At 54.8% G+C, this 23,443-nt stretch overlaps 9 protein-coding genes across 9 annotated transcripts; 4 read left to right on the top strand and 5 right to left on the bottom strand.

Moving 5' to 3' along the window:
- Nucleotides 1-64: 64 nt before the first annotated feature.
- Nucleotides 65-1,445, bottom strand: K437DRAFT_232586 (uncharacterized protein; the record flags this gene model as incomplete). The annotated part of the gene is made up of 4 exons (XM_013389621.1): nucleotides 919-1,445; nucleotides 563-827; nucleotides 424-477; nucleotides 65-316 (listed from the first exon to the last, which is right to left on the bottom strand). Coding segments are annotated over exons 1-4 (966 nt in total), but the record flags the coding sequence as incomplete, so codon positions are not given.
- Nucleotides 1,446-1,810: 365 nt separating this feature from the next.
- On the top strand, nucleotides 1,811-3,366 carry K437DRAFT_254401 (uncharacterized protein). The gene is made up of 2 exons (XM_013389620.1): nucleotides 1,811-2,941; nucleotides 3,028-3,366. Exons 1-2 carry the CDS (start codon nucleotides 1,894-1,896, stop codon nucleotides 3,213-3,215), a joined length of 1,236 nt encoding a protein of 411 aa, XP_013245074.1. The 5' UTR covers nucleotides 1,811-1,893; the 3' UTR covers nucleotides 3,216-3,366.
- On the bottom strand, nucleotides 3,187-4,518 carry K437DRAFT_254400 (uncharacterized protein). The gene is made up of 2 exons (XM_013389619.1): nucleotides 3,765-4,518; nucleotides 3,187-3,688 (listed from the first exon to the last, which is right to left on the bottom strand). Exons 1-2 carry the CDS (start codon nucleotides 4,289-4,291, stop codon nucleotides 3,280-3,282), a joined length of 936 nt encoding a protein of 311 aa, XP_013245073.1. The 5' UTR covers nucleotides 4,292-4,518; the 3' UTR covers nucleotides 3,187-3,279.
- A 371-nt stretch (nucleotides 4,519-4,889) lies between these two features.
- On the top strand, nucleotides 4,890-7,517 carry K437DRAFT_254399 (MFS general substrate transporter). Its single transcript, XM_013389618.1, has 8 exons — nucleotides 4,890-5,396; nucleotides 5,488-5,749; nucleotides 5,831-5,894; nucleotides 5,973-6,113; nucleotides 6,196-6,417; nucleotides 6,491-6,877; nucleotides 6,966-6,981; nucleotides 7,055-7,517. Exons 1-8 carry the CDS (start codon nucleotides 5,101-5,103, stop codon nucleotides 7,371-7,373), a joined length of 1,707 nt encoding a protein of 568 aa, XP_013245072.1. The 5' UTR covers nucleotides 4,890-5,100; the 3' UTR covers nucleotides 7,374-7,517.
- A 1,228-nt stretch (nucleotides 7,518-8,745) lies between these two features.
- K437DRAFT_254396 (uncharacterized protein) lies at nucleotides 8,746-11,860 on the top strand. Its single transcript, XM_013389617.1, has 2 exons — nucleotides 8,746-9,040; nucleotides 9,126-11,860. The coding sequence occupies exons 1-2, from the start codon at nucleotides 8,887-8,889 to the stop codon at nucleotides 11,828-11,830; spliced, it is 2,859 nt and encodes a 952-aa protein (XP_013245071.1). The 5' UTR covers nucleotides 8,746-8,886; the 3' UTR covers nucleotides 11,831-11,860.
- On the bottom strand, nucleotides 11,820-13,851 carry K437DRAFT_254394 (DAHP synthetase). The gene is made up of 4 exons (XM_013389616.1): nucleotides 13,532-13,851; nucleotides 13,207-13,436; nucleotides 12,829-13,137; nucleotides 11,820-12,762 (listed from the first exon to the last, which is right to left on the bottom strand). Exons 1-4 carry the CDS (start codon nucleotides 13,736-13,738, stop codon nucleotides 11,898-11,900), a joined length of 1,611 nt encoding a protein of 536 aa, XP_013245070.1. The 5' UTR covers nucleotides 13,739-13,851; the 3' UTR covers nucleotides 11,820-11,897.
- A 2,372-nt stretch (nucleotides 13,852-16,223) lies between these two features.
- Nucleotides 16,224-17,817, top strand: K437DRAFT_254390 (FMN-linked oxidoreductase). Its single transcript, XM_013389615.1, has one exon. It carries the CDS (start codon nucleotides 16,469-16,471, stop codon nucleotides 17,540-17,542), a length of 1,074 nt encoding a protein of 357 aa, XP_013245069.1. The 5' UTR covers nucleotides 16,224-16,468; the 3' UTR covers nucleotides 17,543-17,817.
- On the bottom strand, nucleotides 17,528-18,784 carry K437DRAFT_254389 (S-adenosyl-L-methionine-dependent methyltransferase). Its single transcript, XM_013389614.1, has 3 exons — nucleotides 18,299-18,784; nucleotides 17,905-18,228; nucleotides 17,528-17,817 (listed from the first exon to the last, which is right to left on the bottom strand). The coding sequence occupies exons 1-3, from the start codon at nucleotides 18,633-18,635 to the stop codon at nucleotides 17,603-17,605; spliced, it is 876 nt and encodes a 291-aa protein (XP_013245068.1). The 5' UTR covers nucleotides 18,636-18,784; the 3' UTR covers nucleotides 17,528-17,602.
- A 123-nt stretch (nucleotides 18,785-18,907) lies between these two features.
- On the bottom strand, nucleotides 18,908-21,618 carry K437DRAFT_254388 (PNK3P-domain-containing protein). Its single transcript, XM_013389613.1, has 8 exons — nucleotides 21,177-21,618; nucleotides 20,730-21,076; nucleotides 20,569-20,654; nucleotides 19,793-20,499; nucleotides 19,662-19,702; nucleotides 19,484-19,585; nucleotides 19,281-19,396; nucleotides 18,908-19,130 (listed from the first exon to the last, which is right to left on the bottom strand). The coding sequence occupies exons 1-8, from the start codon at nucleotides 21,256-21,258 to the stop codon at nucleotides 19,070-19,072; spliced, it is 1,542 nt and encodes a 513-aa protein (XP_013245067.1). The 5' UTR covers nucleotides 21,259-21,618; the 3' UTR covers nucleotides 18,908-19,069.
- Between the last annotated feature and the right edge of the window lie 1,825 nt (nucleotides 21,619-23,443).

Below are 23,443 nucleotides of genomic sequence, written 5' to 3'. Positions count from 1 at the left end.
ATTATTACGCGAGATGCAAGGCAGACTCCCTGATGTTATTTCCAGCCGCGAGTGGAAATTAGTGCGAGCCGTTCGGAGCCAGCCAAAGCAGAGCGAGGAACAGCTTGAGTGCTGCACAGACCGCTATGGACCCCTTGAAATTCAGCGCCGTGTTCAGCAGACACTCAGCGACGCCGGCCCCGAAGCAGAGCATCACCACGCTCAGCAGCCGTCGGTCCCTTCCGCTCGTCTGTGGCGAAGGTGCAAGCGTCAGCAGGTATGGGTCCGAGCCGATTTGCGTCAGGGTTGCGGTGAAGGCTACTGTTGTGGCCCAAGGCTGTGTGGAGAAAAGAGCGAAGAGGTTGTTAAAGAATGACATAAGGATTGACGAAGCTTGCTTGTCAGCTCGACCATGCGTAATCGCTCTGGCGATACAAAACGTACCGGACTGGACACCATTTGCGATGTGACAGATTGCAAGCCCATGCTGAACGCAGTCTGTCGCGTGAATGAGCAGTGGTGAAGTCAAGAATCAGCCAGTTCCCTCTTGTGCACCTTCTTGCCGTGTACAGCGCGTTCTCACAAGTATAAGTATTACAGGAAACCACTGGAAGCTCGGTGCGACGTCGTCAGGCAGATGAAGCAAGATTCCAGCAGTGCCCCAGAGGAATAAGCTCTGCAGTACGCTTGATAGGACGAGCCACGCGCGTCTTCGCTGGCCTATCTTCCGTGCAATCAAAGAGCCAATAAATGAGGATAGCAGAAATGTTGATATGGTCACGGCTCGCTCGACCGCCTCGAGTGGTTGCCGCGTGAGACCTGGTCGCCATGGGATGATATATTGCGCTCTATAGAGAAGATGGAAAGGGGTGGTCGTTCGGCCACTTTAGCTCATTCTCGAAATAAAAGCGTGCGCAAGACCCAGAGCAAAGGACGCACATATTCTGCGAGAGTTGCACCATGTTGCCCGTCTGGAATGCGACCCATACGCCCGAGCGAGAATACATGAGCGCATCGATCGCGCCCGTCAGGAAACACTGCCATCCCAACGGGAGGGATGCATCTTCCTGCGAGATCGTTTCGCCCAAATGGCTCGCGAATTGACGATATAGGTCTTTGACCGTGACGTGTCTTTGTGTCTGTCGCTGTTTGTGCGATGAAGATGGAGTGGATAGCGAGAGGGAACGGGAGTGCGATAAGGAGGTCGGAGCTGGCTTGATCCCACCGTCTCCCCGCGCCTCCATGTCTTCTGGAGGCGGCCTACTGGCACTAGCTATCGCGTTGCCTGATGCATCTGGCGCCGGGCCGTTGGTCTCGACCTGTTCTTCCGCCATGGTCCTGACGACGATGCTTCGCAAATGCGAGAGCTAGGCTGGGCGTTTCAGGATTGTGAGCGCGGGCAGCACTCTAGGCCCAACGAGACGGTCCATGCCTCGAGGCTGAGAGTTGATCATGGGCAGTTAGCGGCCATGACAGACGACAGCTCGTGTGACTCGAGACTTGAATCTGTAGGCGCACAAGACACTCGTGCATGTCAATCGCCAACTTGTGGTGATTGCGCAATAGGGAAACTCGTGGCAAAAACGTCGGCTTTATGATGTCTTTGCATTGTGTTCGGTGTCGGCGGCACAGCAAATAAAGGTAAGGATTGTCCTCATTCTATTTGAGACACGCGAGACGCTGAAACCAAGCAGAATGCGTCCCATACATTCCGCCCAATGCTCGCTCATTTTTGTTCCTCGTCGGCGATATCGGTAATCGGCGGATTGGCCTGTCAACAACAAAAAGGTCATCAGCCCATGCTTCCTGCACGTCCTCAACCTCCTTTATCATGGGCTGCTCGCTGCTTGGAGCGCGCCTGAGACAGGTCAATTTGCGCAGTGGATGCTCACAAGCTGTGCGGGGTGTGCGGAAATGTCCGCTTCGACAGGAAAGCTCTCCGACCCGACACCGGCCTCTCTGACAAATGTGCCGCCTGCTCTTGCCGCAGTTGCAGAAGGAACAGCCGCCTCGACCCCTGATGCATCAAACACCTTCGATGCCGTCGCTTACGAGCAGGCAAACGTACACACGGTATACAACGCAATAGCTCCGCACTTCTCAGCGACGCGGTACAAGCCATGGCCGCTTGTGCCAGCGTTCCTTGATACATTCGAGCCGGGCAGCGTCGGTGCTGATCTCGGTTGCGGAAACGGCAAGTATCTTCCCGTTTCCTCGGTGCTTCATGGTGAGCTGGAAGGCAAGGGCAAGGGAAAGATCTTGACCGTCGGCTCCGATCGGAGCGACCAGCTGGTAGCGCTTGCTGCCTTCAACTCCAACTCAACGACCAGTGCAGATGCCTCGTCGTCCGAACATCCTTTCGACGCACAACAGCAGAGTCGCCCATGCTGCCTCCGAGCGCGGAATGAAGTAGCCGTAGCGGATGCGCTCTCCTCCTCACTGCGACCGCAATGCATGGACTATGCCATTTCTATCGCGACGATCCATCATTTTTCGACGCGGGAGCGGCGTATATGCGCTGTACAGGAGATGATCAGGCTCGTGCGGCCGCGTCGACGACAGCAACAACGGCAGCAGCAGCAGAAGTACGAGGGGACAGACCAAGAGTCCAGCGGGACAGAAGCAGCCCAGCACGATTTCGATTTCGGTACGGGGTGCGGGCGCTTCATGATCTATGCATGGGCTATGGAGCAGCGCGGTGAAGGACGGCGTGCAGGCAAATTCGATACCAGCACAAGCGGAGCAGCAGCAACAGCAGAATCACAAGTTCCGAAATCAATCCAACGAGACATGACTAATGACCAGCCTGTCATGGATGAAAAACCGCAAGATGTACTGGTGCCATGGGTTATGTCGACTGGAGGAAGCGGAAGGAAGGCGAAGCGGAAGGAAGCGAGCAAAGCCGATTGTGAGAACGAGAAAGTCAAGGCTTTGGACGAGGCACCTCCGGTATACCAACGATGTGAGTCGCACGCCGCACCAACATCTCTCCTTCAGCGAGAAGCTAATCAGATGTTTGCGCTTTGACAATGACTGGGCCTTGTGCAGATTATCATCTCTTCAAGGAAGGGGAGCTCGAGGAGATCGTCGCCTCCGCTGCTGCCTCCTTTGCTGATTCCCTGTACGCCGAGGGGTACTCAGGCTCCGATCCGTCAAAGCTGTTCGTCAAGCGACAGTGCTCGGGCTGGGAGAAGGGCAATTGGTGGGGTGTCTGGGCAATATTTGCAGAGACGTAGGACATGGAATACCATCGACCTATTCTACACCGACCGAGGCAAAGCCGTGCAAGGGGCCCTTATTTCACGAATCAATGCACATGTGAAAGCCAGAGTATATCGCCTCGGTGTGCTCCGACAGAGGACCACATGTCATGATCCCGACTCTCCACTCTTGGAATGCAGCGTCGTTCTGCGAATCTGGCACACTGCCGTCTTCGAGTCGAACATTGAATCCTTTCACCTCTCGCATCAGGGTTAGTTCTTTTTCTGATGGCATGCGGCGCGGTGCCTCAGCCTCGGACGTGTGAGACGCAGAAGCAGATGGTGGAGAGACTGCGTAAGATATCGTGACGTCCGGTCCGTGGCGCTTGACTTGCACCCATATCCAGTGTCTTTTCTGTGATGCTGCTGAAGAAGTTGAAGGTGAGGCAGACGGGGGCACAGGCGCTTTTTGGATGGCCCAATCCGAGTAAGGGCTGCACACGACCGATCTGGTACCGTGTGATGGCAGCAATCGAATCGTCAGCCTCCATTTCAAAGAAGCGGGCAAGAGGATGTCGAACGCACCCAAGAAATTCATCATCTCCTTCCCTCTCGATTCCTACTTTGAGCCAATTAGCGTTTTGAGCCGGCTTGCCTTGCGAAGTCACCATCTGACTCAGGCTACCAGCATGTACAAATAGCGTACCCTGCTGAAATCGCTCTTTGAAATCCCCGCAACGGATCCACACGCCTGCTGTAAAGTTGACGCGCGCGTCGGCGTGGAGCGTCAAACTGGGACCCGTGCGGCGGTTGACGTCCGATTCGGGATGGCAGCCAGCTGCTGTGCGCCACCAGTCTGTTCGTGGACCCGAGCGTAGGATGACGGTGGTGACCCCTTTGTTTTCGTCAGCGATGGAGTGAGAATCGGCGGCCTTGATGGGTGCGTCTTTTGTTTGTGAGGGAGAGCCGACGAGCGTAGCTTCGCCATCCCCACATAGCTCCAACAGGCTGGAGGTTACTCTGTCTGCCTCGGTCCTACTACCCTGCGATTTCCAGCCACTCAGCGAGTGGGAGTCGTGAACGAGTAAGGTGACAAAAGAGTCGAGCGACATGATCTGCGAATCTTCCGGGCTCCGAGTTTCCAGGGCGCCAGACTGCGAACGAAAGTGTCGCTTGGGATCAGAATTACTCCCTTGTTCTCGCAACCGAGGCACGCGCGGATTCTGCGTATTGCGAGTGCTAAGGGCCAAGAAGCTATCGAGGTGCTTTCGCAGAGCGCTGAACCAATGAAGCGCTAGCAAGTTAAAGAACAGATCGTGCTTCACAGCGTAGCCTGGATGGAGCAACTGCAGTTGACAGTTGACCGTGACCTCCTGCCTCCACGTCATGGTGTCAGTTGTCGTATGAAGTGGCTTGCCTTGGGGCTCCGTTCCGACATGGCCATACTATCACTTGCACCGAATGCTATTCGGCCGAGACAGCCACAGCGGCGACATGCCCAGGAGGCTTTTTAATTGCGGCTACTCGATCTCAGCATTCTAGCGCGATCGGCAATGTCGCGGATGCGATGTGAACAATAGCGTAGGGCGGAAATGATCACGTGACAAAGTGATTAGCCTTGTCGCCACATGGGCCCCCCATTCACCAGCAATTTCCCCTCTTACCCACTTTGTGCACCACTTCGCTATATGCAGCTGTACGCTCCTCAGACTCATCTGCCTTCGTATATTGCCTATGCACTTCTGCCCATTGGCTTACTTTCACCACCCACGCTCGCAGCAGCTCCATGGCTATCCTCGCTGATATATATATTATCCGAGCCGGAACTGGCGAGGTAGATTGCCGCATTCAGGGTTAACTGTCCAACAACTGTGAGAAGTGAAGTTGCGCCGCGATTTGCTTGGAACGCAGCGTTTGAGATATGGCCGTAGACGAGGAGGCTGTTCCAGGGGCCACATTGCGCCAACTCTCCTCTAAGTCTGAGGAAGTTTCCGCCGGTGCCCGGGCTACAGCCGCCACAGGCTCAGACGGCAATGTGCATCGCGCGATAACCCACCAGGGTCGCGCAGAATCGACGCGGGACGCAGTCGAACTGAAGGAAGACGCAGACCGTCGGCAGGAGATGGAAGTCCACGAATGGGCTTCGCGGAAATGGTGGTCAGATGACCAAGAGTGCAGGGCGAGGCGCAAGTTGGACATTAGGATTATGCCGCTGATGTGAGTCGGCTTGCATAGGGCTTCGCGATTGTTTTAAGCTAGTCACATGGCGACGCTGACTCCAAGCGACGATTGTACATTCTTGTATCAGATTTGTCACTTATGGGTTAGCCTTCCTCGATCGCTCCAACATTGGCAACGCCAACACGGCTGGCCTTTCTCGCGACCTCGGCATGTCCGACAGCCAATATCAATGGCTTCTAACCATCTTCTACGTCGCCTACCTTCTGTTCCAATTTCTCCTGCTCGGATACAAAATCCTCCCACCACATGTGCACATGAGCGCTTGTGTCTTTGTTTGGGGGCTCGCGAGCATGCTACAAGCGGCGGCTTTCAATTGGAGCAGCATGATGGTAAGTAGAATACGCAAGACAGATATCTTAAGCTACGGCTATGCTGATAGATTCATGGTATTTCCTTGGATCCTTAATCAGGCGGCTAGGTTTTTCATGGCAGCAGCAGAAGCCGGCTTCGGCACAGGTGTCGCGCTCTACCTGAGTTGGTTATCTTTTCTATAGCTTATGCAAGCAATCTCCTTACTGATAAGACCACATTTTCTCCTCCGGTCACTCGCAGGCTTCTTTTATCCACGCACAGAAATCGGTATCCGCTTCGCATGGTACGCCACGGCCGGTGCGATCGCATCTGCGTTCGGTGGCGCACTCGCTTACGGCATCGTGCAAACTAAGTCTGCCGTTCCACCGTGGCGCCTGCTATGTGAGTGGAAGGTATTGGCTGCAGCTCAAGCCCATCGATCGCCAAAATATCTGACGCGAGACACATTGCCCTGCTGCCCCAGTCATAATTGAGGCTGCACCAACGCTTCTCATGTCAGTCTTCATCTTCTTCCTCCTTCCTGACTCAATCGAGGCCTCGCGCTTCCTAACCCAAGAGGAGCGCAACATTCTGCGAGCACGGCTGTTTAGCATCGAAAAAGACTTGAAGGTGATGACGGGGGATGATGAACAGAAAAGGGAAAGATTCTTAAAGAGCTTCGATTGGGATCACTCATTTAAGGCTCGTGAGTAGCAATGGGCGTTTGTTAAGATGCGAAAGAACAGGTTGGGTTGCTGAATCTTGGTCTCTAATCACAGTGAAAGATCCGCTGTGCTACATGAATTCGATCCTGTTCTTCATCGTGAATGTAGGATACGGCGGGATTCCTGTCTACTTGCCCACGATCCTGTCCGGCGCCGGCTTCTCATCATTGCGGGCACAAGGCTTGACTGCGCCGTTGTACCTCGCTGCCTTCCTCGTGGCGGTGTGCATCGTCCGGATCTCGGACCGCGTGCAGCTGCGCGGACCATTTGTCGCCATACTTGCGGCCCTCGGAGCAGTGGGATACTTCTGGCTCGCTACTTTGGATGGCAATTGGCAGAGGTACGGGGTGCTGTTCCTCGTGACGGTCTCGCTCTTCACGTATATTCCCATATGCTATATGTGGTTGCTTAACAACAGCAACGGCGAGTCTAAAAAGGGATGTGAGTTGGCATGGTGGAAACATGTACTCCGCGAGAATGGCAAGTTTCTTGATGCTGACACTGTCGATACGCTCTCATCTGATGGTAGTTGCTCTGACCATCTTGTGGGTTGCCTCGACATTGTTTTGCTTCCCATTTTGCCCTGCTGATACCCCACCCACTCGTTTGGACGTGCAGTGGCACGATCGGCCAATGTGGACCTCTGCTCGGCACGCGCCTCTTCCCGTCGCATGAACGGCCATACTACCGCAAAGGCATGTGGATCTCAGCGGGCCTGCTCCTCTTCGCTGTGCTCCTCGCATCGTCCACCAGCGTCTACCTCGCATGGGTGAATAAGAAGCGCGACCGTGCGCAGGCGGCAGAAGAGCGGAACTCCGAGCATGGTGCTGCTGATGAGAATGAACGGGGCGAATTGGCTGAGCAGGAAAACGAGAGGCGGATCGTGGATATCGCCCAAAAGGGAGAGGACTCTATCTACTTTCGATACACGCTCTGAGAGGGCGGGCGCATCGACCGAGCAACACTTCCTGCTGTATATCCACACGCTACTAGCACGCAACTAAGCGAAACGGGCCATGGGATGTGTTCTTCAGTTTGCGGCACGCAGAGTTGAGCGGCGCCCACGCCCATCATACTGCCCTTGGGGGCACTTAATTCGAAGCGCCGAACCAGCTAAGGTATGCTGCCCGATCTAGCTCTGGGACACCGTTCAACGAGGTATATTCATTCGCCATGAGAATGGCTGCACTCTGTCTGGAACTGCCCAGAGGTTGACTGAAGGGGTTGGGTCGAAATGCAAATTGATAGTTCACAAGCTGAGCGTCAGCATTTCCACCGCGGACTGCCCATCGCGTAGGCCAAACGCAACTGACAGCCTGACACCGTCCCTGGCGGCCGGCGATGTATCTGGCTAAAGCCGAGCTTCAGCGGATCCGACGACGACTCTCCGCGAGGGTCGGCTATGAATAGTCCAAGCTTGGCAGCATCGGCAATGGAGTTGGTGGCGTCGTACAGACAAGCTGGGCACATGAACGACGCTTTCTTTCTTTCAAGATCCACACTGACTGTTGTGCCTCGGACAGGCGCACGGCGATTCCTATCCGAGCTTCGTCCCTTACCTGGCGCATGAGCTGGAGTCGGTTCCGCAAAGCATGCTCGGGCTGGCCTTCGAAATAGGCGATGGGACCACAGGGACCCCGGCCGCGGGGTTAATCCATTCTGCCTCTCCCACAACGAACGTGTAACACGAGCAGCAGGAGATCAAGTGTGATGCCACGCCTGGCCCGCAGCCTCCGCGGAACCGCCGCATCTTTGACACAGCACCTTGCAGAGATTTCTGCCTCACAGGAGCCTGCTTGCCACTGCGCCGCAGCGTGTCCCAGCAATGAAGACCCGTGATGACATGGTCGTAACGCATGAACCCGTGTCTGCACTGATGTCGTTTTTACCGATAAAGCTTTGCGCTGTAGGCTAAGCCCGATGACTGTACGAGTACCCCGTCTTCCACATATGCCGGCGCACAGCCGTCATGTACCGCCTCGAAGGTGACAGCTTCTCTGTGCTCCGCAGTTGTGAAATGTGTGCACCGGTGTCTTGCACGCATCAAAACTGCGCAAGGTGACGCATGCGACGCCCAGGGAATATGACAGCTTCCAATCAGTACAGCCGTAATGGATGCCAACACGCAAGGAAAGAAGACAACGAATGTGTTCATGAATACACGATGGCAAGAAAAAAGAAAGAAAGCGAGAGTGGCAGCGGCAGCAATCTTTCTTTTTGTGCGCCATTTTCTGCTCTCTTCAACAAGGCATTGCGGTTTCTAGTAAAGAGGTGCAAGTCAGGTCTCTCCCGTCCGACCTCCAACATCTCTCTAGGCTTCCTCTCGCCGGATTCCACAGGGCATACCTCAAAGGCAAGCAGGAGACGCTGCATCTCCCTGATCTCTGTTTCCACCCACCCCTGTGCACTCCTTCCGTGAAAGCCTGTATAGAACAACCGACGCGAGCAATATGAGCAATACCGATACCATCGCGGCCACCGCCGCACAGCCTTCCACCGAACAGACCAACACCTTGGCTGTTAATCCCGTCGCCTCCAGCAGCAGCGATAGCGGCAGCAAGCCGAAAGAAGAGGCTCACACCTCCCTCGAGACACCTCAAGGTAGTAAGTCTTCCACTCTTCCACCTCGCCTTGATCCGTGTGCGCCTCGTGCTGACCTCATGACTCCACCTGCGTCTTCGCATTGTAGCTGCCTCTCCGCCACCTGCTTCACGTCCCAAGAAGCGGCGCACAGCACTCTTGCGGCGCCGGAACCACGGCCGGGATCATGTGGAGAGCGAAGGGGAAGAGGATAACGATGGGCCCGGGGACGGAGGCCACGCGAGCTCGTCAAGTGTGAGCAGCTCCGACGAAGGCTCAGAGGAGGAGGGCTCTGATGATGAAGACGTTAGCGACGGGGATGATGAGAGTGAAGGGGATCTCGAAGATGAGGAGCACAGGGCGGAAAGCCCGGCGGTCGACACTATCTCGTCAGTGCCGGAAGCAGCAGACCCCGTCACTGGCCCCACGAAAGGAAAGAGCAAGGTGCAATCGGCCAAGAAGGACAAACCCGAGTCATGGGACTCGATCGTCTCGTCCGACCTTCCCATCTCAGGCACAGCTGCGCTATCAGGGGAGAAGAAAAGCAAGAGCGGATCAAACAAAGCGGGCTCATCAGCCGCAAGCGCAGCTAATAGTATTGCAGGCTCCAAAAAGCCGCCAAAGAAGCTGTTCGAAGCGGACGATTCAGAAAGGGCATTCAAGGCCCCCGTAGATGCTGAGCTCGAAGGGGTAGATTTCGATCAATTTTCGCTTCGGGAAGACTCGCCCAGCCGCAGTCCGCGTCAACAGGCACGCGCTGCGGACGGCGCGCGTAGTATGGGACGAGGAGCAGGGGCCGGCGGCTCAAGGGGTGGTAGAGGCGGTGGTGGCGGTGGTCGCGGCGGAGGGCGTGCAGCAGAGCAGTATCGCGAAAAGCTGAGCAGCGATCCAACATTCACGCCGCGCGTCGGTCAATTCTGGGGCCACGATGAGCGTCTTATGGATGGGAGCATGCGCAAGCTCAGCGGGTGGTGGCGCGGGCGCTCGGGTCCGCCTCCGCCGGATGCACACGCTCAGTCCGGCCGTGGAGCAGCGCCGGCGGGTACTCGGCCTTCCTCGTACGGCATGCATAATGCGCGGTCTCCGCGGGGAGCAGGTGTCACTCGAGGTGTGCGCGGAGGTTTCCGCGGAACTCCTCCGGCGCCGAGAGGGAAGAACTTCAAGGGGTCCGGCGCGGCAAGATCAGGCTTACTTGGATGGGGTGACGATGATGACGATGTCGACTACGATGCACTCGAGGGCAAGACGACGTTCCGCCGGCAGAGGGTCGAGCCTCCGCGGCGTAAGCAGGAGGAGGAGGACAGGACGGCTGCGCCAGAGAAGGTGCCACAATCTGCAGAAATGGATCAGAGCGCAGCTTCGGCGCATGATGGCCCAATCTTGGCTCAAGAAGGCCTGGAAAGTTCCGCCGCCTCAACACCCGCGGCGGCTGCGGCTCAGGCCACTGGTCTCATCGCATCTACAAGTGCGCCAGAGGGTCGCTGGGGACATGATGGATTCGATGTGCTGTTGCAGCAAGGCGAAAGGGCAAATCGGGGTGGCAAGGGAGCGAAGGGCCGGAAAAATCGCGGTGGGGCCGCGGTTACGACTCCAGCCGTCACTCCGCCTGCCGCTCAGGCTCAGGCTCAGTCTCAGGCTCACCCTGCGCTAGGCTCGCTTGCTCAACCATTAATTGTGCAACAAGCGCAGAATGACAGCGGTCAAGCGCAATCGGACCCGCATTCGCAGCCGCAGTCTCCACCGGATGGTACGCAAATGCAAGCCGCAGCCCGTCTCTCGGCAGCTCTGCGTGCACCTACAGGACCATCAGGCCCCGGATTTGCAGCTGTCAAGCTCAACAGCTCAGGTTCCGCAGCTGCTGCGGCTGATCCTAGGGCTGCAGCTACGCAGATTGTCGCCGGCGGGCCCGCAGCGGCTACCATGACTCCTCCGGTCCGACTACCTGGCTCTTCGGCAGCTCGCACCATCATATCTGCAGCACGCTCCCCAGCGGCCTCTGGTCTCGCTATGTCGTTATCCGGTTCTGGAACGCAGAGCCACGACGGCCAACGTCCCGCTGCCGGTACGCCGCAGCACGATGACGCTTCGCAGAGCCAGGCGGAGAGCGCACGGATGTCAAGCCGGCCTTCGATGAGAGGAGCAGCTCTTCCACCGATGCTGCAGCCTGCCATGCCAATGCTTCCGCCAGGCTTTGCGATGGATGCCTCTGGCATGGTGTATGACTTGCAAGGCGCACAGCCGCTCGCTGTCGGCTACTACCCGCAGCCATCGTCCATGGCTATGCAGATGCAGTCCTACTACGCAGGCACGCCGCCCAGCGTCGAGGCGTATGATCAGGCCATGCATGCCGCCGTCGGCCCTGCCTTACAGCGCGTCAAGCAGGGTCACAGCCACGTCCACGGTCGCAAGCCCAGCACGATCCCAGCCAGCGCAGCACGCGTTGCCGAGTTCAGACCCGGTTCCGGATCGGGCGATCACGCCAGCACGCCGGTCGTTTCAGGAGCCGACCCTGCGATTCTCAGCTATGCGTATGGCGGCGCTAACGATGGCCGCGTTGGTGAGGCCAGTCGCTTGAATCGGGACGGCACCGCTCCGCCGTATGCCGCAACAAACCCTTATGCGGCAACTGCCGTCGCGCAGTCCGCCTACATGCAGATGCACTACATGGATCCTTACAGTGGGGCTGGGACACCGCCTGCCGCGGCTCTTGCCGCCATGTACGCCTATGGCGAATCTCCCGCTGCCTACGGACCTGGCATACCGGATGCGGAGGACGGAATGCAGCCAAGCCATGGGTATTATCACCAGATGTAGTATTCCATTGCAAAATGCACTCCGTCCAGAAGTACTTATTTTTCCGAGTCTGTAGAGTGCCTTGTATCTACGGGCGAGCAGAGATGCCCTTGACGAGCTCTGAGAGGATCTGGTCCTGCTCTTCGTTTGGTGAGCCGCCCGCTTGGTCATTGACGAGGGTGCTGGCGGGCGCCGGGCTGAAAGCACCGGAGGTCTTGCCGAGGCGCTGGCCACGCAAGAAATGCGAGATGAGAAAAGCGATATCGAGCGATTGCTCATAGTTGAGTCGTGGATCGCAGTGCGATTGGTAGTTGCGCGCCAAATCGCGGTCTTGCAGCTGCATGCTCCCACCCACGCACTCGGTCACGCTGAAACCGTTCTCGTCCATATCACCTGTGAGTTCGAGATGCACGCCTCCAAGCCTGCTGCCGAGGGATTGATGGATACGCAAGGCACTTGCGAGCTCGGTCACAATGTCGCTGAACAGCCGCGTCTTGACGGACGGGTTAGAAGGCGAGGAGGTCGTGTTACCGTGCATTGGATCGCAGCACCAGATCACACTCTGAGCGTGAGACGATGCGTTGACTGCACGGATGTGAGCTGGAAGGAGCGCATCAACATTCTTGGCTCCGTATCTTCCAATGAGCGTCACGCGCCCTCGTTCGCACCGTGGGTCGATGACATCAAGCAGCTTGACCAATTCGTCCGGTTTCATGGAGGGGCCAACCTTGATGCCGACCGGATTGCGTATCCCTCGGAAGAACTCGATATGCGCGCCGTCCAGTTGTCGTGTCCTGTCGCCAAGCCAAATGGTGTGCGCAGACAGAACGTACGGTACTTCTGACGGGGTTCTCTCTTCGCGCTCTGCGGACGAGTTTGAGTGTAATCCCTTCGAGCTGGGTTTCTGTACACGCGTGAGAGCCTCCTCATACTCAAGCATCAAGCCCTCGTGGCTGTGTAAGGAACGTGGGTAAGGATGTCAGGGAAGGCACACTCCAATGTACGTATGCCACACTCACCTAATGTAGTAGTCCACAGAGCTCAGTGAGCTGCCGCTTTCACTTCTGCTCTCGGGATCTGCACCTACAGTTTTCATGAAATCCAACGCGTCGGTGAGAGACTCGACGATCCGCTCAAACTCGGCTTGCAAGGCGGGAGAGCGGACATGTGAGAAGGACCAGGACATGGGCGCATGCAAGTCTGCAAAGCCGCTCGACAGTGAAGCGCGAATGTGATTAAGGGTAGCAGAGCTGTGGAAGTAAGCTTTCAGCAGCCTCTCCGGATCCGGCTTGCGGTCGCGAACATCAAAGCCGTTGACGTTGTCGCCTCTGAGAAGTACACGTGTGCAAAGCTCAGTTTGCGAGTAGAACACCATCAATGTAGAGGAATGCACACACCTGAAAGTCAATACCTCCTTCTTTTCACCATCAAAATCCACAACCTCGGTGGCTTTGCTTCGTGGCTTGGCATATTGGCCCGCTACGCGTCCCAATCGGACAACAGGCACACGGGCACCCCAAATGATGATCAGGGACATGAGAAGGCTCAGCTTTAGCTTCGCCTCTATTTGGGTGGGATTGCAGTAGCTGAAAAGCTCGGCGCAGTCGCCTGACTGTAATAGGAAAGACTACGGACATGTAACCAGGTGTAACAAAAGGATTAGCACACAGGTACAGTATCGTGTGCCCAAGGAGCTGATACAGCACGGGGACAAGTGCGCACTTTTCCATCTGCCACATCAGCCAGCTGCTTTCGCAGTCGGTCGACCTCCGTTGGAGTGACCAGGCCGGGAAGAGACTTGAGCTGCTGTAAGACGGTGGAGAGATTCTCCGCATCAGGATAGACCACATCTTGCGCAACTGGCTTGCTCCTCCAAGAGGATGTTGACCATTCCTGTTTGCTGTCGTTCATGGAGCTGCGATCGCTCATTGCGCCTGGAATGGGCTGCAAGCTGCCTGCTGCCTCTTGCCGTTCAGATGAGGTGTAAAGCGATATCTTTGGGTGCCAGCACTTTGATCAAGCCTTCGAATGCAATATGCAGGTGCTTGAGTGTATGGATACGAGCATCTGACTCGACCACATGGTGAGGTATTCTGGACGATGCCGTGAAAATCCGAGGGCTCAATGGAATGTATTACGTAATTCGCCCAACGGTAGTTTTGAACACGACAGCCGTAGGTTTGTGGAGATGCAAGACGAGCGACCAACCTAGCCTCGCAGTCATTACATTGTACGGAGCACCATTGAGGTCTCTGAAAGAGGACAATTCGAACGGATCTGGGTGCGGTACGAGCCATCAAATGTTTGTCTCCTTCTTTCCCACGGTGCTGCCGATGTTGGAGTTGCCACCACCATGTGTCTGCACTCCTATCTCTCCTAAAGACGTCTCCTTACCCTGGCCGACCCCTTACCCGAAGCGTGACCTAGTATGCTGTCCAGTTGTTCCTTCTTGGACTTGCCCGTCTGCAGATGATTGCGCTGACTTTCTTCCTCTCCAATATGAACCGACTCATCTAATGTGGTTTTCGTGTGGCGCACATATGTGATCTGTGTTACAATCGGGATGGTCACAACGAACGTGAATATGAAGCATAATGTGACACATACGGCATTCAGGAAAATTCGACTCGAAAACATGACCCAGCCGTGGCACCCACCTTTTCTGAGCCCCATACTTCATCATCGGTAGGCGCGTGGGGATCTTGCGGGTTCCATGAAGCATGGCTCAAGGCAAAAGTGTGTTCAGAGGGTCGGGTAACAGCAAAGCGGCCGGCCGAAGCGAGCTCCTGGATGCAGTGAAAGTCAACATAATGTCGGCTAGGATTGGTGCTGCAGACTATGCGGAGTTGCACGATGATGCGATGATGCGCGGATACTGACGAACACGGGCGTAAAGGGCTGATCGAGTTTAAGGATGCGGGGCATCAGCAGCATTATCGAGTGTCAGCAGAGTGAAGGTGCGATTCAGCGGTCCTAGTCGCGTGAGCGTGAGCCCGCGAACGAGCGGGTCTGAAAGACAAGAATTGATAAGCTCAGCAGCCAGAACTACAGACTTCATGGCATGTCTACAAAAATTGAAAAACATAATGGCTTTGGAATCATGTCCATCAATTGAGCCTCATTTCATCCATTCTTCAGGCCGCGGCCCTATGGAGCAGAGGGAGAGCAGGTTAGAGATCCGATGCACGGTGACAATGGAAAGTGCAATCTTACGGGTCCGCCAGATGCCGTCCCAACGCGACGGAGCGATACACGCGATTGCCAAGTACAATGTACAGACATCCCACATCGAAGCGTCACAGCCGCAGCTTCCTTATTTGCTGACCGTACCCGTGGCCTTTTTGGCACCGTCTGGGACCTTCCGCGCGGTCGACTTGGCCTCATCGACCAGCGTGCTGCCATTTTCGCGGCTAGTCTTAGTTACGTCTGTGAACCCTTTCTTGACACTGCTAGCTGGTGTACCGTAGCCCTTGACCGGCTCGGCAGCGTTCTTCAAGCTGTCACTTGCTTCCTCCACGTTAGCGCTGACACTGGACGCCATGTTGTGATCATTTACCTTGGCCTCTTCAACACCGGCCCGGGTATGGTCTGCACCCTTCTCCGCTTGCGCCCTGGTGTCCGCTGTGACTTGATTCGCGGCATCCTTTGCCTACGATGTGGTGCTATTGAAACGGTTAGCGTAGTGGGGGAGACAAGAGGGCCTTGCCTGCAAAATGTCGAAAGTCATGAATCTTCAGGTCAGTCCGTTTGGCCCTAAGGCGGACGGATGGCAAGAAGAATTGACGACTAGAACTCACTAGAACGCGACGCGGCACCGTGTTGACCATGTGTTGAGCATTCACCTTGATTTTAGGGATGTTTTCGCTAGGATACACGAGCAAAAGTTGGAAATAGTATGAAAATTTCGCTTTAGGGCGTTGGATGTGTTCGCTGCGAGAAAGAGAAATGAGCAAGGGGTACAAGCCTTTATATAGGGTGCGAAGGAAGGCGCAACAGCAAGTGGCAAAGCATCTACGCTTCAAATCTATGATCAATGGAGTCAAATGGTCGACCTTGTGGACATGTGCATTTAAGCCCTGGATTACGTCTGCACGTGCCGTCATGATCTCAACTTTCTGAGCCCTCTCTCAGCAAGAGTCCCTTCTGGCCTCTGACATCTCTAAACAGTCTCATTTCGGCAATCCGGGAAATGGGTTCGTGGCGCGCTTGCCCTCCCGATGCCTAGTGTTTGTCGCCTTGCCTCACATGGATGAAGGCATGAAGCTTTGAATGAAAAGTGTGAGCCAAGGAGTGGCCGAACGGTCTGAAATCGGCCTAGGCGGCGTCATGGAATAAGACTCACACACGAGCATTATGTAATGACCCCATTCTTTCTACGCTTCCTTTTCGGCCCTCTCAGCCGATACAACGAGCCATCAAGTTTCCAGCATGATGGTGTCAGTCCGCCTTTCGAAATGGATGTCTACTCTAAAAGCCTACTATCAAGCGACGACCCTCTTCGAGCTTCACGCCGCGAGAGGCGAAACGAGGCGCTCTAGCTCAAGCTTCGCTCATTGCCAATGAGAGCTGTGTTATCGTGCGCATTCTTTTGACCCCTTGCTCGGCAGATTCCAGGGCTTTCGATCCCCAGAGCAAAGGTCCATCCCTGCGTCACTGCCTATGCCGACAGCACCAAGGCTCGACAACCTCGGTCACGATGTCGGTCAAAATGATGTTGAGCCCAATTCTCCACCACGTTGGCACGCACATTGGGCGCGAGAGGCTACTCGGTACATCGCAGCACCACTCGTTAATCAAAGCGATGTCGCTTTCCGCCTGCTATGCTTGCGCCACGGCTGTAAGATGACCTTCACGCAGATGTACCTCGCCAACGACCTAATCGGCGACCCTGCTCTTTTTCGCCAACTACGCCGAGAGCTAGAGCTGGGCCGGAAGCTACGGGAAAAGCAAGAGAATTTTCCGCAGATTGTCCAGCTAGCTGGGGATGATCCACAGCAACTATATGATGCTGCACAATCCCTCAGTGATCTCGCAGACGGCTTCGACTTGAACCTCGGCTGTCCCCAGCGCCGCGCACAGAAAGGCCACTACGGAGCATACCTGCTCAATCTGAAAGACTGGCCGCTGGTCAATGCCCTAGTCCGTTCGCTGAGCCAAGTTGGCCTGCCGGTCAGCGTCAAGCTCAGGCTATGCGAACAGACAGAAAGGACGGCGGAGCTGGCACTGCAGCTAGCAAACAGCGGTGCGAGTATGATCACGCTGCATGCACGGCACGCCTCCACCGCTCGGCGTCGATATGGTGCCGCAAGACTTGAGGTCGTCGCAGAGATTGTGAAGCGGATACAGGAAGCTGGACTGGCAGATTCGGTTGTCATTATTTCGAACGGCAACGTGCGGTCGCTCGAGGACGTCCGCCGCAACCTCGCAGCAACTGGAGCAGACGGCGCAATGGTCGGAGAACATCTCCTTGAGAACCCGGCGTTGTTCTCCGGTCAAGAAGTGCAACCCCTCGAGCTTTGTCGACAGTATCTGTGGCTTGTAGACCAAGTCGAGCATGCAGACGGTGCGGTACCGCGTCTCGAGTACATCAAGCAGCACCTGCTCTACATAATTGACACCGACCGCTTTCGGCCGCCGAGCAAGGAACGAGCGTTCATGGTCAACGACATCAAGGCGGCCGGTAGCCACGATGCATTGCGCGACATTGTCAATAATTGCAAAATTGCTTCCTAGCGACACTAATACAGACGGGCCGTCGGCACGCTAAGCATTCATCGATATAGATCTTTGAGATTATGGCTTTGTTGCGTACCCGAGGTATGAACCGCCCATGAAAAACATATCCTGTTTCCATACATCGATAAAAGCTCCTGGGCCTTGCTTGATCAGCCTGCGGCTGATGGATAGCGGGTTCAGGCGGAAAGTCGGACGCATGCCATGCTGCGCTCCGGAAGGGCAAGGCTCTAAGCCAGCATCTTGTAGTGCCCGTCGAAGCTCTGTAGGCGTTACTATCAATGTCAAAGTGGAAGTGCATTCATGTCAGTGATTGCGCAACGAACTGTAGGCAGGAGCGTGATCCTAAATGAATGCCTTACTAAATAGTTTCCAATCATGTACTGCCTCCGGGATGTAGCGAAGCCAGTCTTGCATCAGGCGGATGATGACGACCCACGAAAACACTGAGCGATTAATAGTGTCAAACACAAAGACGCCGCCGGGTCTGAGCACGCGTGTAACCTCCTTTAGAGCCTGACGGACATCGTGCAGGTGTTCCAAGACGTCGGAGGAGAGGACGGCGTCAAAGCTATCGTCATGGTACGGCAGCGAATACGCGCTGCCATGGACGTATTGAATGCTGAGACTGCGTTCCTTTGCCATCTTTTCGGCCGCTTTCACAGAAATTGCGGAGGCATCGAGTCCTGTACGAGCTGTCAGCGCACCCGATGTCTCTTGGCGTGAATCACCGTGATCTACAGCACGATAGCTCACCTGTCACATTGAACCCTGCGGCCGCCATCTCGATCGTCGCAATACCTCCTCCACAGCCGACATCGAGCAGCTTCAGCGGTCCTTTGCCAAGCTTCTCGCGCAGGGTGTCGACGAAGTAGGGGATGCGCGCGCCATTGACGAGCTTCAGCGGGTGCTCAGCGTCGTCCCAGCCAAAGTCCTCCTTGTCGTAGATATGGTTGTCGATATGCACCGCAGAGTCGGGTATCACTGCCAGTCTGTCAGGTAGCCGCGTTGGTGTTGGGCCGATCAAGGCGGCGACCAGGCCCAAGCCCATGCCAATGGTGAGCCAGATGGTCAAGGAATTCGGGCCGCTCATCTTCAACTAGGTACTAGATTCGAATTCACAGTAAGCAACCGTGATGCAAGGAGCGCAACGAGCAGGTGCATTGCGCGAGCATAAGTCAACCATAGAGCCCTCCTACTCATATAGTGCTGCAGGCGTGAGGCAAGGATGGAGCACTTCGTTCATGTAATGCGGAGTCAAAGAGTGAAGCAGTGAGAAGTCCAGGAACGCCTCGGCCACGATGTTGCAACGGAAAGACACCGGTCGCTGTTTGAAACGGCCGCACACCGTCGCACAAGACGGAGTTCCCCGCCTAATTGCAACAATACGGAAATTGCTGAAATACAGGACAGTCTACGGACTCCTGCTGCCTGCAATCCGTCATTCCTTTCGTTTTCTGTTGGCCTCGGGCATTCCCGTGGGTCTGAACAGCATAAAGCTCTGATAGGCGATAGCACGACGTTGTCTCAGAAATCGTCGCGCGTAGCATACCACTGCAGGTATCTTTCGCGCTCCTCTTCTGTCCCGCTATAAATGCCAGAAAATTACGAGAGAGGGATTGAAAGTGCGAGCGAGGCAGGTGAAGTCAAACAGACATCAGTCAAATGTGCTGATTGCATGCCCTGCTGGCGCGTTTTGAGAGGGGTAAAAAGAGACTTCTGACTTTCTTTCACGCACCTAAAGACAAACGGCACGTGGTGAATTTCCTCCGCAAAGCCTTCCGCTTTGGTCGGCTCCTGATAGCCCGACGAGTACGAGGTGAAGGCGATAGGTGGAATCACTTTTGATGTGCTCTGCAAGTAGCCAGTCCAACGATGGGAAACATACAAAGGCACTCAGCTCGTCTCAATAATTTCCGCACCGCTGTCTGCCGGACTCACATCGGGCGAGAACGCTCGATATACGTTTTGATGCCAAGCCTGTTCGATGTTCATATCAAACTGGAAACACCGAATGGGCACGTTGTGCCGTGTCGCGAGGTTCTGGACGGGCACCAAGATTTTCAGGACGCGCAGACAAATGAAATGAAATGCAGAGAATGGGTTGCGCTGTTCTCACCACGTAATATGCTCTTGTTTGCCTGTCCCTGTTTGTATTATCTGAGGTGAAGGGATAAGGAAAAAAGTGACATGTTGCAGTCAGGAGCTGCTCCATGGATATGGCGCATCAGCTCATCATAGCAAATTCACCGACGACGCAACTCTTTCCTTCTTTCACATGCTGGGTTACAGCTTTCAGGCACTTGTCCCTTGTCTTGAGGATATCTTGGTTGACCCATTGGTAGCCATGCGGTCGAAAGTGTCGATTGAAGTAAGTGCTCTTGCCTGCTCCAGGCAGTCCGACGAAGAGCACGATCTCCGTCGTCCCTATTGGCAGCAGCGACGGTGCAGCCTCCGAGGTCGAATTCTGCCGTGCCAGGAACTGCTTGGCGTTGAAGCCTTGCAGCTCAAATTGCCTTCCACCGCGCTTGACGCCTTGGAAGAACTCTTCCGGGGTGAAGAAGCGCAGGCCAGCATTGATGGCGAACTTGCGGTCCGTGTCCTTGTAGTCTTTATCCTTCTCACCGTCGCTTAAGCGGCCAGCAAAGTCACCTACAAAGTACGAGACGTCCCCACTCGGCTCGCTGGCGAGCATAGCGAGTTCCGTCCGCCCCCGGCCTAAATCGCACGCCCATATCTGCAGGAATGCATCCCACATCCCACGGTGCGGCTTGCGAAACTCGTCCTTGGCCATCGCAGCAAAGATGTAGCATGGGATGCGCAGCGCTCGGACAATGTTGAGCAGCTTACGTTGCCACACTTGCATCTTGGCGGTCTCAGCGGGCTTGAAGTTGACTCGTGCCTTGCGATAGCCTGTGAGTGTCTGGTATTGATTCGAGCACAAAACAATAATTCGCCTGCAGTATCAATGGCGGCATTTAAATTCGGTATCGACGTAAGTGAAAAGAGCATACCCCAATGCTCACCCCTTCTGGTACTCTTCCTGCAACTTCCGAACCACATTGGGAAAGAGAAATGCGTAGTCAAACTCATCCGTTGGACTTGGCCACTTCTAGAGACGCATCGAAGACGCAAAAGGTATCAGAAGAGTTCGAATCGAGTCACTTCGAGCATCGGCGGAGCGAACCTTGTTCCCCTGTGGCTTAATTAACGTCCAATCCAGGTCGAAGAAGGCGACGACGGCCTTTCCCTTGCCCTTTGCCGAGCTACTAGAGTGCAGCGCTTGCAACGAATCAACGGCAGGTTCTCCGAATGTCCCCGCCAAACAAGTTTGATTGTCTCCATGTATCTGCCAACAGATCTTGTTGGGCAACGATGTAGGCAGAGAGATGGCTAGGGGACTCGTAGCAAGATATGTGTGCTTACTCGAGGTTGCTACAGACGAGGACGCATCAGTAGCGACGACAGAAGGCAATGGGCTTAGCCGGGTGACCTTGCTTGTTTCAGGTTTGCCAAATGCGAAAATGGGGGCCACTTCGAAATGTAATTGCAATCAAAGAAAGCAAGCGAAATGACGAAAGGCAGTCAGACGAAAAGAAGAAGACACACTGCATCAGATCCCCGCTCGCCTCACGTTTTATCTTCTTCACTTCTATCGCTTCGACGTCGCTATTAAGGTCATCGTCGCGAGCCAACCCGCGTTTACAGCCATTCATCTCGGCTCCACCACTGATGTCAGCTGAGACCCCACTGTTGGCACCACTACCACCAAGGCCACCGCTGCGGCTACTGAACCGATTGAATGGAATGCGCCTTGGAGAAGAGGTGAGTGTGCAGACAGCAGCAAACTGACGCCGCACCGGCGCGTTTGACAGAGAGACGCGGAGAGCGAGTATGGTGGGTGAGGCGTGACGCGAGAAATCGCGGGTGTCCGTTGCGTGCAATTGTTTGGCTTTGGTACACAATGAGGGCCGTTGATCGTCCCTCCCTTCAACTCCTCAATGTAGTAATGTGCATATGTACTCATTGACTCGTTGACGCCTGCAGAGGCAGCTCCATCTGACGGATAGGATATCTGGACACATTGGTTTTGGTACCAGAAAGAGGTTGGCTGCGTGCCTTGACAAGAGCTTTGAGACCGTTCCGCTTCGTCCTTTTCACCAATCTCTCCTGAATTCAGCTGTACGGTAGATAAGCCTTTTTCTTCCATATTATGCACGGTGGGGCGGCTCCCAGGATCTTCAACTCGATCTCGAGCTTCATTCAACGCACCAAATCAAACTTACTCTTCATTGCATACACACTGTCCGGATGCTCATTGATTGACTGCCACTTCGTATGTCGGAAATTGAGCGAGGACTGTATCATGATAGTCAAAGCTGGATGAGCAATCTTGTGCTACCATGCCTCTCTACCGTGACTTCAACCTAATCCAAAGGAAAATAGACAGCACAAGCGTGCAAAACAGATCGGCAATGAAGAGCACGCTTCCGTTTTCTGAACGACCGAGCTGAGCACCTAGCGCTCCATAAAGCGAACAAAGAGCAGCTTACAATCATGCCGTGGTCTGGAGCTTCCAATGTATTACCAGAAGGCCCTGCACCTGTTACGATGCTGGGGAAAAGTCGGACCATCTCGAAGAAATCCTGCAGGAGTTTGCCAACGAGAAAGCCACTCACCCAGCCTCTGTTTAAATCTCGCTGATAAGCTTTATGCAGTAAGAAGGTGCCAATCAAACGAGGCCCATCGACAGTTAGAAGGCGCTGAAGAACAGACAGTGCCAATCAATATTGTCAAGCAGCAGCAAGAGCCTGGACAAGCGCACGCACGCTGCCAGCCAGACTCCTCGAGATTCTCGAAGAGTTCCAATGAGCTCGCAGAGACGGGAGGCGAGCTCTTGAAGGGCACACAGAAGTGCACAAGATTAAAGACGATGCACCGAATTACCTAAAATCGCACCTGCTGGCGCGTCTGAGGATGTCCGTACGAGATGGCCTGATGCAATTAGTTGGGCGAATGACTTACGCATCTTGGCACAGGGGCTGCAGACATCGGAGTCGAACAACTATTCCATCGTTCGTCGAACCTTCGACTAAACATCGTTTATTATGGTCGTAGAGCTCTGTACTTCTTGCCATCCCAAAGCATGGCTTGGCTGCGATCTCATGAACTCCAAGAGGTAAATACTTCAGCACGAAGCACTCATGTCAGAGAAACGCGACGGCACCGCGTGTCGGAACCTTCGGCATGTTCATCATTGACGCCTTCCAGATTTTTCTGAAAGGCTGCATTCCACAACACCCTGGAGATTGCGGATAGGGCGAGCATATCGGCGAAGTGGACTCATGTGTCACCCTAGCTCATTTCTCGTCGGCAGGTCGGGATCTTCAGGGAATAGGGCGCCAGAAGCAAGCAGGATCATGTGTCAATCACTTTCTGGACAGAGGCGGCAGTGAATTCTTTGGGGACTAAATACATAGATCGAATGCGATGAGATGCGTGTGATTACTATTTACGCTGTATGAGAATGGTGTTGCATCCACACAAGATGTGCTACGCACATCAAACGAGAATACTAATTGATGCGAGCTGAATTCGATCTGCTTGCTACACTTGCCGCTGTGGCCGAACGCGTCGACAGCTGCTCCTAGTCACGAATGACGGTTGGCCGGTGACATCATACACCATGGCCGGCGGATGAGCCTAATGTTTTGCTGACCTTCAGCCTTTCACTGATGCATGACATGACGGATCAACTGACAGAAAGATTCCTTAGGATCGAACCATATCGACTTGGGATAATAACTCATCGTAAAACAGATAGAAAACTGGATGGAACATGATGTTTGAAACGTATATGAATGATACTGATTCTGACAACGTATCTTTGAACAAGCTTAT

This window comes from Tilletiaria anomala (assembly GCF_000711695.1).
Source record: "Tilletiaria anomala UBC 951 chromosome Unknown K437scaffold_12, whole genome shotgun sequence".
In the NCBI taxonomy this organism is placed as follows: Eukaryota; Fungi; Basidiomycota; class Exobasidiomycetes; order Georgefischeriales; family Tilletiariaceae; genus Tilletiaria; species Tilletiaria anomala.
This window is presented reverse-complemented; position numbering and strand designations above follow the sequence as displayed.